Source organism: Anolis carolinensis, chromosome 5 (genome assembly GCF_035594765.1).
Source record: "Anolis carolinensis isolate JA03-04 chromosome 5, rAnoCar3.1.pri, whole genome shotgun sequence".
Taxonomy (NCBI): domain Eukaryota; kingdom Metazoa; phylum Chordata; class Lepidosauria; order Squamata; family Dactyloidae; genus Anolis; species Anolis carolinensis.
In genome coordinates, this window is record NC_085845.1 from 157594899 (window position 1) to 157609179 (window position 14281).

The following is a 14281-nucleotide window of genomic DNA, read 5'->3' on the forward strand; positions in this document are numbered from 1 at the left end:
AGCCTCTCCTTTGCCATCCCACCCTTTGTGCATCTTCTCTCTCTGCTCACATCATTGGTAGGATATTCAAGGATATTCGAGGTACATTTCCCTGGTGAGCCAACCAGGGGGACCTTCAGCTGAAGCGGAGGGGGCATGGGAAAGCCAATCCTTCTTCCTCCCTTCTAATTTTTGCCTTCCTGCCCTTTGTATGTCTCCACTTCCTTTCACTTTGGTGGTGAGATGTTCAGGGAGACCTTCTGGTAAACTTATCAGGTGAACCTATTGGGAGACCATCAGGTGAAGCTAAGGAGGGAAACCCCTCTCCTTCCTTCTCCCATCTCTCCTTTGCCTTCGGGCCCTTGACAGGCTTTCAGATGAAACCGCAAGTCTCTTCTGGTTGTGAAATAATATAATACAAAAGCTAACTGGCACAACCTGGGGATCACAATCAGACACAGTGAAGACATCTGCCCTTGTGGTTTGCTACTCTACTACTGAATACGAATGCCCAGTGTGGAACACATCTCACCACGTTAAAACAGTGGATGTGGACATGAGACATGCAGCATTATCTCAGGATGCCTATGCCCCACACCACTGAAGAAATTAATAAATAAATAAAGTTTTGTATACTGTTCCATGTGTATTAATGCTTAATGTAAATTGTTTTTTTAACTTTATATTTTTACTGTATTGTTGCTTTTATCAGCATTGAATTTTTGCCAGATCTTAAGCCACCTTGAGTCCCTTCGGGTGAGAAAGGCAGGATAGAAATGACGTAAATAAATTATACTGTTTAGCCACATGATATCCACCAGGAAGTAGCAGCCAACAATGAAAGGACCAAGGCAATGACATCTCTGGCCCATCCTCTGTTCAGATATCAGCCAGCCCGCCCGCCAATGCCTTAAATCAAGAAATAGTTTTCTAAGATCTACAGAGATACACGCAGGAACACTTCAGCAAGCAGGAGTCCAAAAGTGGCAGGTTAAAACTCGGAACCTCAAGCCACAGCTGATACCGAATGAGACATTCCCTTCCTGCGAACACAGAAGATTGGGTGACTTGGAAAGCACTTAACAGACTGCACTCTGGCACCATGAGATGCAGAGCCAACCTGAAGAAATGGGGCCACAAAGTGGAGCCCACAACATGCAAGTGTGGAGAAGAGAAAACCCCAGAACACTTACTACAATGCAGTCTGAGCCCTGCCACATGCACAATGGAGGACCTTTTTTATAGCAACACCATACGCACCCAAGTGGCCTTTTACCAGTCAAAGGACATTTGCTGTAATGCCAAATTTTTACCTATGTGTTTTTAAATACATTACATCTGTACCCTTGGTTCACTTCTTACATCTATCTATACACATAATAAAAGTGAAAAATGTGTAAGTGTAGTACCTTCACTGATACTGTTAACCCCACCAACAATGGACTGGGGCCACACTTGGCACAGAGAGGCCCCATGACCAACCAAACATACTGCAGGGGTTAGTGAGAATGGACTTTGATTTTGGGAGTTATAGTTCACCTGCATCCAGATAAACTTGTGACCCCCACCAACAATGGACTGGGACCAAACTTGACACAGCTAAGTCCCTTGACCAACTGAACATACTGCAGGGATTAGTTTGAACAGACCTTGATTTTGGGAGTTACAGTTCACCTGCATCCAGAAAGCACTGAACCCAGGTGACGTCAGATCTGGACCAAACTTGGCACACAGACCCAATATGGCCAACTGTGCATGCAGGCCTGGTTTGGGGGTGATCGACCCCAGATCTGGGAGTTGTAATTCACCCTTATCCAGAGAGCCCTGAACCCTGCCAACAATGGATCTGGACAAAACTTAGCAAACAGACCTAACATGGCCAACTGCAAATACTGACAGAGTTTGGAAGTGACTGCCCTGGGAATTTGGGAGTTGTAGTTCACCCTTATCCAGAGAGCACTGCACCCAGACAAGGACGGATCTGTACCAAACTTCAGTGATACAGTAGTCTCACTTATCCAATGTTCTGGATTATCCAACACATTTTTGTAGTCAATGTTTTCAATGCATTGTGATATTTTGGTGCTAAATTCATAAATACAGTAATTACTACATACCATTAATGTGTAATGAACTACTTTTTCTGTCAAATGTGTTGTATAACATGATGTTTTGGTGCTTAATTTGTAAAATCATAACCTATTTTGATGTGTAATAGGCTTTTCCTTAATCTCTCCTTATTATCCAACATATTCGCTTATCCAACGTTCTGCCGGCCCGTTTATGTTGGAGAAGTGAGACTCTACTGTATTACCTAACACCCCAAAACAAACAATGCTTCCTTCTAATAACCTGAGGTCCCCAAGCTAGTGACAAATAAATATGATGAAGCTGAGGCGACATGGAAACCCTTCCTTCTCCGCTTTGTGTGGCTCTTCCTCTCAGTGGTGGGGTGCTGAGGTAAACTTAATCAGGTGACTGTGTCAAGGGGCCCTTTAGGTGAAGTTGAGGTGCCCTGGAAACCCCTTCCTTCTTTCTCCCTCTTCCCAGCCTTGCCTTGGCCTTCCCGCCCAGGCGTGCGCTCACCTCAGTGGCGGGGATGTTGACCACACCTGTGGAGCGCCTCTTCTCCCGCAGCTTCCTCTTCTCGATCTGCCCTTTCCCTTTGCGGGCGCTGGGACCGGAGGGGCCCTTGCCTTTGGCGGCTTTCTCCTCCTCCTTCTTCTCCTCCTTCTCCTCGGGGGGCGCGCTTTTGCCCGCGGGGGGCTCTAGGGGCGCTCCGCCTGCTCCACTGTTATTGTTCACCTCGGCAGCCGGGGCTGAGGCGGGGGCGCCCGGGGCTTTGGGCTCCGGCGGCGGGGGAGCCTGCTTGGCCCGCATCTTCTCCCGCTTGGCTTTCCACTCCTCCAAGAAGTCCGTGGTGGTGGAGGTGGGGTTCGGGGTGGAGGAGGCGGCCCGGTAGCCCCCGGTGGCCATCTTCCCCGGCTTGCCTCGCCAAGAGTACACACACACTGCTCGAGAGAAAGAGAGAGGCGCCGAAGGGAAGAAGAAGGGAGGCTGTGGGGACAAAAGGCGGCCAGTGAGGCGGGCGCTCCGTCGCCAAGGAGCCCTCCTTTTCTTCTCTTCTTCTTCCCATGCTCTCAATCCCCCCCCCCCCTTAATTCTCTCCGCACTCAGCTCCCGCTTCCAACCCGCCTCGAAAACTCCAGCCAGGAATCCCACAGATAAATAAGTTTGCTGAGTTTTCCAATATAATACCTCACAGCCTCTGGTGATACCTGCCACAGATGTGGGCGAAACGTCAGGAGAGAATGCTTCTGGAACATGGCCATACAGACCAGAAAATGCACAACAATCCTGCGACCAGTGTGTCGAAGGCTCACTGGGTTGGTGTGAATTTGTCCGGGCTGTATGGCCATGTTCCAGAAGCATTCTCTCCTGACGTTTCGCCCACACCTATGGCAGGCATCCTCAGAGGTTGTGAGGTCTTCTGGAAACTAGGCAAGGGAGGTTTATATATCTGTGGAAGGTCCAGGGTGGGAGAAAGAACTCTTGTCTGTTTAAGGCCAGTGTGAACGTTGCAATTAATCATCTTGATTAGCATTTGATAGCCTTGCAGCTTCAAGGCCTGGCTGATTCCTGCCATTGTTGGGATGTGTTCGCTGGCCCTGGTTGTTTCCTGTCCGGAATGCCCCTGTTTTCAGAGTGTTGTTCTTTATTTACTGTCCTGATTTTAGAGTTTTTCAAATACTGGTAGCCAGATTCTGTTCATTTTCATGGTTTCCTCCTTTCTGTTGAAATTGCTCACATGCTCGTGGATTTCAATGTCTTCTCCATGTAGTCTGACTGGGTGGTTGTTAGAGTGGTCCAGCATTTCTCAAATAACATGCTGTGTCCAGATAGGTTCATCAAGTGCTCTGCTAAGGCTGATTCCTCTGGTTGAAGTAGTCTGCAGTAGTCAACCAAAGAAGTCAGCCATAGCTGAGCACTTGATGAACCAACCTGGACACAGCGTATTATCTGAGAACACAGAAATGCTGGACCACTCCAACAACCCCCATGTCAGACAGACACAGAGAAGCCATTAAAATCCACAAGCATGTGGACAATATCAACAGAAAGGAGAAAACCATAAAAACGATAAAATCTGGCTACCAGTATTTAAAAAAAACCTCTAAATAAAGAACAACACTCAGAAAACAGGAGAATTCCAGTCATGGGCCAGCTAACACCTCCCAACAAAGGATTTTCCCCAGACAGGAAGCAGCCAGGCCTTGAGGCTGCAAGGCTATTCAATGCTAATCAAGGTGATTAATTGCCATCATTCACACTTCCCTCTAAGAGGCAAGAGTTCTTTCTCCCACCCTTGGACCTTGTATATAATCCTCACTAGCCTAGTTTCCAATATATCTCACAATCTCTGGGGATGCCTGCCATAGATGTAGGCGAAACGTCAGGAGAGAATGCTTCCGGACCGCTTCCTCCACCCTCCGCCGCCTCTTCCCAGGCACTTTGACCCGCATTGGGCATCTACACTGTAGAAGCGACGTAGTCTGACACCACTTGCTATGGAGAGCTTTCTCTGCCAACAAACCCTAGGATTTCATAGCAAACTTCATGGGCAAAGTTGGGACCTTCGGGTGTTTTGGACTTCAACTCCCACCATTCCTCACAGCCTCAGGCCCCTTCCTTTTCACCCTCAGCCGCTTAAGCGGCTGAGGGTGAAAAGGAAAGGGCCTGAGGCTGTGAGGAATGGTGGGAGTTGAAGTCCAAAACACCCGAAGGTCCCAACTTGGCACGCAAACGGGGGAGAAAGGAGATCAGCAATAGCAACAACCCCTTGGCTTCTTCTTTGGCGCGATGGTGGCGCATCCAATCCCGCTTCTGCGTGGATGTCCCCACTCCCGTGAGGTGGCTCTTACCCTGAAGCCGAAGTGGAGGGCTGCGCTTCTCCTCTTCCTTCCTCCAGGTGAGACGCGCGGAATTCCCGGAAGACTCAGCGGCGAAGCTCCCGGAGCTCTCTCTTCCCCAGTTGCCTTCTCCCGAGGGGGCGGAGGGAGGGCCCGGCGGAAGGAGCCGAGGCGGGGCGGAAAGTGCCGAGTGACCCTGACAATGGGCCAGGGGCGGGGAGGATCCTCCCAGGGAAACCCGATCCCGGCAGCGCTCCTCGCGGCCGCCCAGGTGATAGGGACGCAGGCGCGCCTACCTGGCCTCCCTCCGCCCCTCCCTCCCTCCGCCCCTCGGACGCACTCAGGGCTACGCAGGAAGCCAGGGAGCCTTGGCAGGTTTGTGGTGCAGAGGTCTGAGCGTCGGACTACACTTAGATTTAAGTAAAGGTAAAGGTTTCCCCTGACGTTAAGCCCAGTCGTGACCGACTCTAGGGGTTGGTGCTCATCTCCATTTCTAAACCGAAGAGCCGGCGTTGTCCGTAGACACCTCCAAGGTCATTTGGCCGGCATGACCGCATGGAGCGCCGTTACCTTCCCGCCGGAGCGGTACCTATTGATCTACCCACATTGGCATGTTTTCGAACTGCTAGGTTGGCAGGAGCTGGAGCTAACAGCGGGCGCTCACTCCGCTCCCCGGATTTGAACCTGGGACCTTTTCAGTCTGGTAGTTCAGCAGCTCAGTGCTTTAACACACTTCGCCACCGGGGCTCCGTGTATTAAAGTTAAGAAGGCAGCCTTGTATTTAAGTTAAGGGTGGGTCACACTACAACCTAAATATAGGGGTGTCCCTCTTAACCTAACTACAAGGGTGTCCCCCCCTAACCTAAATACAAGGGTGAACCTCTTAACTTAAATGTAAGTGTTACCCCATTAACTTTAATACAAGGCTGACCTCTTAACCTAACTACACTACACTACTATTTAAACATAGTTATAACTATTACAATCCTTTTGAAAATACATTATTATTATTATTATTGTTGTTGTTGTTTATGCTGCCTTTTCTCTCTAAACACAATATAAAACCTAAAGACTATACACTAAAATAGAATTAAACCATGCACTATTCAGACATAGTTATAACCATTACTTTGGTAATGGTAATGGGCCGCAGTGGCACATTGTGTTAAACTCTTAAGCTGCAGACTTGATTGGAAGGTTGACAATTTGAATCCACAAATGGGGTGAGCTCCCATTGTTAGCCCCAGCTTCTGCCAACCTAGCAGTTCAAATCAAGCAAATGTGAGTAGATCAATAGGTGGGAAGGTTTTTTTTCCGTGTCAGGAGCAACTGGAGTTGCTTCTGGAGTGAGAGAATTGGCCGTCTGCAAGGACGTTGCCCAGGGGACGCCCGGATGTTTTGATGTTTTGACCATCCTTGTGGGAGGCTTCTCTCATGTCCCCGCATGGAGCTGGAGCTGATAGATTGAGCTCATCCGTGCTCTCCCCGGGTGGGATTCGAACCTGGCAGCTTTCAGGTCAGCAACCCAACCCTCAAGTCACAAGGCTTTTATCCCCTAGGCCACCGGAGGCTCCAGGTGGGAAGGTAACGGCACTCCATGCAGTCATGCCAACCACATGACCTTGGAGACGTCTACGGACAACACCGACTCTTCGGTTTAGAAATGGAGATGAGCACCACCCCCTGGAGCCAGACTTGACTAGACTTAATGTCAAGGGGAAACCTTTACCTTTTTACAACCATTACAACATTAAAACTTCTTGTAAATACATTATTGTTGTTGTTGTTGTTGTTGTATATGCCACTTTTTCTCTCTTAATCGAGACTCAAAAGCAGCAAACAGTGCTAAACATAATACAATATAAAACCTAAAGACTGTAAACACTAAAATAGAATTAAACCAAGCACTATTTAAATTGTCACAACTATTAAAACCATTAAAATACATAAAACACCACACAACCCCTCTTGACTTGGTTCTTTAAAAACCCCTTTAAAAACCTGTCTACAAAGAAAGGTTTTAGCCTACCATGGGAAGAAAACCCCGTTTTAGGTTATAGCACTCAAGAAGGCATTATCTTTCTGTGATCAAAACTATTTCATATTTATAATTTATAAATTTATAAAATTTATAAATTTATAGAAGGCTCGGGCAGCCTTCTCTGGGGCAAAAAAATCTAGTACCAATATATAAAATAGTCATTTCTGTCCTGCTTCTGTTGTTGTCATCATTTCTGACCTAAAGTCATTTCTGACCTAAGATTACCCTAAAATGAACCTATCACAGGTTTTTGTTGTCAAAACTGGCCCAGACAGGGTTTGTCACTGTGTTTCTGAAAAAGATATCAGCAGTCCTGGATAATAGAAAAGCTTGAATTTAAAAACCTTTGGTGGAGGACCCTTCCCCACTCACCAAAGTGTAATGTTATGATATGCTTAATAACTGTAGCACTGACTTAATCTATACGAAGATGGAATTAATGCCTTCAAAGAAAGTGGCTGGAGCCCTAACGAGAGACATTCGATATGCAACATTTCTTGTAGGAATCACTTGTTCATAGTAACTACAGTAGAGTCTTGCTTATCCAACATAAACGGGCCAGCAGAAGGTTGGATAAGCGAAAATGTTGGATAATAAGGAGGGATTAAGGAAAAGACTATTAAATATCAAATTACATTATGATTTTACAAATTAAGCACCAAAACTTCATGTTTTACAACAAATCGACAGAAAAAGCAGTTCAATACATGGTAGGTAACGTTATGTAGTAATTACTTATTTACTAATTTAGCACCAAAACATTGCAATTTATTGAAAACATTGACTCCAAAAACATTGACTACTAAAAGGCAGACTGCGTTGGCTATTCCAGAACGCTGGATAAGCGAAGGTTGGATAAGTGAGACTACTGTAGTAATTTCAATAGACTTCAATGGAGTCAGGTTATTATCCATTCTACATCGTGTTTTCTACAGAGTGCCTGATTTTGTTTAAAAATAAGACGTGTTATTTGTTGTATATTGAGATATATTTGTTGATATTGCGATATATTGGCAACAATGCTGGACCAAGATTGTGGAGATGCTACAAAGCTAATAGAGACTAACATATCTCAGTTTTGTTGCAGTAGGTAGAAATCGAAGGTACACCACTGAGGAAAAATCCTTGGAAAAATGGTGCCATAAAAACATAATTAATTGTAATTCCTGGCTCATCTTCTACTAAAATTAGAGTAGCAAAGCATTTGAAGACAGAAATAACAAATGTACACCTCATGTCCCGCCTCTTAATTATGCCGATGGGTGAGATTAATTTCAGAAAAAATAGCTAGACAGCTGTTTATCACATGTAATTAGGATTAAGGTATTTTCTTGAAACGGAGCCAGATTAAAAAGTGCTAAACATTTTGGATTTTGTATAACTTTAGAGACCTGTCCTTACATGACTTTGTGCAAGGGATCTGTATTTTATCTCTATAACCAAGTCTTTAATAGGAGTAAATAATCTTTTATCTGAAAAGAACCACATTTCACAGTGAGCAGGGCTGAAACCTATGATGGAAGGGTCCAGAACCAAAGGAACATGAATCCCATTTCGTTCTCTTTCTCCTCCCATGTCTTTCTCACTCTCTTCTTTCACTTTCTCCTCACTTGTGGTCTGTTAAGGATGGGACAGGCTGCTTTTGGAAAAGCCTGAGCTGATCAGTTGGAGGGGCTGAAGGCTGGTTAGACAAAGGGATCTCTCCCCAGTTAATACTTACACGGTCCAACAACAAAAATTCTCCTTGGCATCTTGGTTTTTAGGCCTGTTCCTGGAAAACTGCATTGGATAGACCAGATCAGCTCAACTTTCTTAGATCTGGTGATCATGATGTTCTATGGCAGTGGTTGTCAACCTGGGGCCCCCAAATGTTTTTGGCCTTCAACACCCAGAAATCCTACCAGCTGGTAAACTGGCTGGGATTTCTGGGAGTTGTAGGCCAAACACATCGGGGGACCCCAGACTGAGAACCACTGTTCCATGGGCAAGCAGGTGGCAACTGGTAGATAGCATATGTTCTGTATTTCAAAAACTAGAGCTGGTAAGGTAAAACGGACGTCGTTTTTGGAATCAGCAAGTCAAATATACTCCGAAACAGGCCTAATGTTTGAGGCACCAAAATGAGTGTTGAACAGTGTAATTAAAGAGGGTGTGTCTCTTAAAATTATAGAATCAGAATTGGAAGAGACCTCATGCAACATCCAGTCCAACCCTCTCCCAAGAAGCAGGAAATCGCATTCAAAGCACCCCCGAGAGATGGCCATCCAGCCTCTGCTTAAAAGTCTCCAAAGAAGGAGCTTCCACCTTGGCAGAGAGTTCCACTGCTGAACAGCTCTCACAGTTAGGAAGTTCTTCTTAATGTTCAGGTGGAATCTCCTTTCCTGTAGTTTGAAGCCATTGTTCTGTGTCCTACTCTCCAGGTCAGCAGAAAACAAGCTTTTCAGAAGGATAGCTCCCAAATTGTGATGCTTAGCAAACATTCTAAGCATATCCAGGAAATGTCCATCTGAGGGGGTGGGTGGTTTTAAAAATAAAATATCCAGATGTTCAAAGTCTACAGTACTAACTTTGTATACCAGCCTGTAGTTTTTCATTGAAGGTGCAGAATCTCTAGATACTCTAGTATGACACTATGGTCTGCTTCTTCAAGTCATGCTGGAGGGCCTAAAGATTTCTAAAGAAAACGTCTCTCTAGGAATCTTTGTCTTCCAGTGCAATACTGTGCTCAACTACCAATGGAAGTTAGTTATAGAGTCATTCTGGAAGGCCTAGAAACTCCTAGAGAGGCATTCTCTTAAGTTAAAAAAATAACAATTTTCTTATTTGTATTTTTTCATGTTCCTGGGGCTCCTGTGCCCCTAATTCCAATAAATGTGAAGGGATGACTATTTCTTTTTATCTGTATCTGATGTGAGCTGATCCCAGTTCTGGAAGAAAGATTCAAATAAGTAGCAATGTTTATTTAGGCATAGCTAAGATGAATAATGAAAGTGTTGAAATGTATAGCGGATGGGATGATTCCTTCCAGGTGCAAAAACTGATGCACAGACATGCACACACATACTCAGAGAGCTATGTTGTTTGGAATGAATTTCTAAAACGTTTCATTTGAAGTTGTTCATTTGCCCATGTATTCCTTTGCGTGTGTTGAAATTAATGAGCAGGATGGTACTGTCTACACCGAAATTAATTTTATATCAGACAGCTGCCTCATTTTAATGCAGTCGTGAAGGAGACTTGTTTCCTTATAATAACTAGAATCCCTACAACAAAGGAATTATGAGGTAGCCAGAGGTTTTTGAGTCAAGAAAATCTAATGTTATTAGTTTGACGATGTTGTATTAGACTAGCTAAGAGGAAGAACTTGGCTGAACACTTTTTAGGCTCTTTGGAAAGGAAACTTGTGGTCACTGCTTAAGAAAACAAGATGAAAAAATAAATATAATAGCTATGTACTATATGCTAATGTTATAACTGAAGACAGATTTATGACAAACCAGTGGATTCTGCTAGCAATTAAGTGTCCACATTCTGAAACCTTTTGAGTGAGCCTTTTTTGAAGGGATCACATTTTCACAGTCACTTAGCACTTAGATGGGGTCCTCTTCATCCAGAACTAGCTAGTGCGTTCCCACTACTACAATTAGGATGGATTGATTTCGGGAAGCAAGAACACATTTGCACATTGTGTAATTAATATAATTCCTGAGCAAGCATGCATACCAGTTGGTTAGTATAACTATTGAAACATTGCTTTGGTGCTACATTGTGCTCTATACAATTGAGGAGAATTGTACTGGGTTGCGGTGAGTATTTTGGGCTGTATAGCCATATTCCAGAAGCATTGTCTCCTGACGTTTTGCCCACATCAATGGCAGGCATCCACAGAAGCTGTGAGGTATGTTGGAAACTAGGCAAGGGAGCTTTATATATCTGTGGAAATCTTTAGATCCAAAATCTTTAGACATGTAATCAGAGGCGGTTCAACCACCAGGCCAACTAGGCAGTTGCCTGTGGTGCCATCTTGTTGGGGGCACCATCGAGGCAACTCCTGTCTCCTGCGACCTGCCTCCGCAAGGTATTGAACTGCTTTTTCTGTTGATTTGTTGTAAAACATGATGTTTTAGTGATTAATTTGTAAAATCTTAATGTAATTTGATGTTTAATAGGCTTTTCCTTAATCCCTCCTTATTATCAAATATTTTTGCTTATCCAACGCTTTTATTTTTCAGTGATTGGTTTTGGGGGGGGGGCGCCAAAATTCTGTTCGCCTACACTTGAAAAATACCTAGGGCCGGCTCTGCATGTAATCCACATACCTTTTGCAGAATAGCATTGTCTATTTACAGATGAGTCAGACCATTGTAAAATTATCATATTTCTGCTCGGTTCTCTCTGTACCCACACAAGAACACAAGATGGTTTAGCCCATAATTAAATGCCCATAAATAGGAACGTATTGGACAGAGCAGTGTTTATATGATTTGGAAAGCAAGGATATAATCTTGCTTAGGTTCACCATTTTAACACCCACTGCTATTTATTGGGAAAGTGAAATACAGGCCTAATTCTTTCTCTTTGAAGTTAACAAGTCTCAAGATTGCTTAATTGTGCTCTATATGTAAGTGATGTTTCATTATAAATACTCGTAATTGACCACAGCCTCAGAAGAATGAGATTCTACTAGAGCAGTGGTTCTCAATCTGGGGTTCCCAGATGTTTTTGGCCTTCAACTCCCAGAAATCGTAACAGCTGGAAATCTGGCTCAGTTTTCTGGGAGTTGTAGGCCAAAAACATCTGGGGACCCCCAGGTTGAGAACCACTGTATTAGAGGAACAGTAGACTTGCAGGGAACTGAACATTTAACAATCTCTGAATGCAGCCACTCCTCCATACATGTCTAACACTATCTTTGGGAAGTTGGGACTTTTTTCAGAGACAACTTTGGGGCCATGTAGAGGGCTGCAGTAGGAGAAAGACCTGCAAATAGTTTCTTTAGTTATTATCTGCAGGCCCTTTTCTTCCTTTGCAGCCCTATATATTGTCCCCAATAGTTGGATTTAGCTCATTGTGCTCTATTTTAAATACAACCATTAAGTACAACCTTTAAGTCACATTTTCCCATTATTTTGTTTTGACATAGGAAAGTGTATAGTCCTTCACTGTAGTCCTTCAAGGAGCAGCATGAAATCAAGTTTAAAAGGTCAAGTATAGACTTCAAAGGGTGGGAATTGAATTATGCATATTCCTTCTTTCTTTTGTGGCTCCCAATCTTTTACAAATTTATTCACAAGTCTCTCTTTAATCAATGTAGACAGTTTATCCATCTCTGCAATCTCAGGGATTTTTACAATTTATTCTTCTTTTGGGTTTTTGTGTGTTTTCTAGGCTGTATGGCCATGTTCCAGAAGCATTCTCACAACCTCAGAGGATGCCTGCCATAGATGTGGGCGAAGCGTCAGGAGAGAATGCTTCTGGAACATGGCCATACAGCTCGGAAAACAAACAACCCTATGATTCCAGCCATGAAAACCTTCAACAAACAACACATTCTTCTTTTGTTGGGAGACCAGCTTTTTCCCATTTTTGTCGCTGCCAAAAAGTACAATAGTTCATCTCTTAATTTGGTCATTTGCAAGTTGCAATAGAAATAGTTCTGGATGCAAATTAATTCTAGTTTTAAAAATATCTTGCATCAGTGTCTGTATCAGCTTCTAATACTTCTACGCTTTTTTTGCAGGTTGACCAATTTAAACAATTTTTAACATCAAGGAAGAGCTCAATATTTTTAAATGTGCTTAAAACTGCAATCTTTTGTACACCTTTTTTTAGTGTTAGGCCAGTTCAGTTGTATTTTCTTCCTCATAATTAAGAGTAGGATTAAGTTGTACGATTTGTATATTGAATTAGAACTGTAGCTCCATCCATTATTGTTAGTAGATGTTTCCCAATCTTTACAAAGTTATATTTTAAATACCAAAAATGTTCAGTGACCCCATGATCTGTCGTTGATTAACTCCAGTTGTGTTGTGGTGAAGTTGGTTTAGTGCCCAATGCAAAAAATGCTGACTTAAGATGTTAGCATCTTAATAGTGGTATCTTTCATTGGGAGCTTTTTAGGGATAAAGTTCTAAATAAATGCTAAGTATCATTTTGCATGTTTTCTCCACCCACATTTGGGAACAGACTGGGTTTTTCTAATACAGTAGAGTCTCACTTATCCAAGCTAAACGGGCCGGCAGAAGCTTGGATAAGCAAATATCTTGGATAACAAGGAGGGATTAAGGAAAAGCCTATTACACATCAAATAAGGTTATGATTTTACAAATTAAGCACCCAAACATCATGTTATACAACAAATTTGACAGAAAAAGTAGTTCAATGCGCAGTAATGTTATGTTGTAATTACTGTATTTACGAATTTAGCATCAAAATATCATGATATTTTGAAAACATTGACTACAAAAATGGCTTGGATAATACAGAAGCTTGGATAAGCGAGGCTTGGATAAGTGAGACTCTACTGTAGTTCTGTTTATTTTATGTCTTCTAATATTTAAACAAAGGGGTTTGTTATTTTTCCCCAACATTTCCTGTTACCCTAGCTTATGGCAGTTTCACTTTACATGTTTTCTGCAGGGAGAGAAACTGTGTAGAAGAGAAGAAAAGTGTCTGAAATGAACTTGCTTTCCCTGTTGACATGAGTTTGAACGTCAGTGATGCTGTTATGGTAACATACACATATATTTTCAAACAGAATGATGGATCCAGTTCCCTTTCCAGAAAAAAGGAAGTCATGTAAGAAAAATGCTACATGTTAACTTCTCTATTTAAATTGAAATGCCACCCTTCCAAATGTTTCTAAACATTAAAGGCTGTGCCATCAAAACAGAAGCCCATCAAGGATTTTGCAAGGGTTCAGTTACATAAATTCATAACAAAGCACACAATGCTCTCATGGATTGACAGTAGACTCTCAGTTAACTGGCACCCAAGAGGAATGGTAGAAGCTGGATAAATATAGTTTCAGGTTGCTTGAGAGTAACTATTAAAATAGGTCTCACTAATACTATACCTCCTACTATTTTGTACCATAAACTCTTTATTGACTTGATATTGATATTGAAATGCAGTAATTCAAAGCAAATAATGACAAATTTAACTCAACATAACACGGTAGGCTGTGTTACTGTTTAATAAAAACAGGATTTTTTTATTTAAAGTGTTATTTCTTCGATTTTTTGCTGGTTGCTTGAGTGTTCAGGAAGTGACACTGGTTGCCTGCGTTCCTGACAGTCTACTACAGAGCTTTCCAAACTTTTCATGTTGGTGAAACTTTTTAGACATGTAT

At 43.0% G+C, this 14281-nt stretch overlaps 1 protein-coding gene and 1 long non-coding RNA gene across 2 annotated transcripts in view; one reads left to right on the forward strand and one right to left on the reverse strand.

The window, feature by feature from the left end:
* pawr (pro-apoptotic WT1 regulator) overlaps nt 1-5033 on the reverse strand; it is an 88813-nt gene extending 83780 nt beyond the window's left edge. The window contains exons 1-2 of the mRNA XM_003221144.4: nt 4902-5033; nt 2566-3036 (exon numbers count right to left, since the gene is read on the reverse strand). Of these exons, the coding sequence (XP_003221192.2) occupies nt 2566-2955 (390 nt within the window). The 5' untranslated portion in view covers nt 2956-3036; nt 4902-5033. The remainder of the gene's footprint in view (nt 1-2565; nt 3037-4901) is intronic.
* A 47-nt stretch (nt 5034-5080) lies between these two features.
* LOC103278883 (uncharacterized) lies at nt 5081-14152 on the forward strand. Its single transcript, XR_001730299.2, has 3 exons — nt 5081-5264; nt 12074-12133; nt 13570-14152. It is a non-coding gene; the product is annotated as an uncharacterized LOC103278883 (long non-coding RNA).
* The last annotated feature ends 129 nt before the right edge of the window (nt 14153-14281 follow it).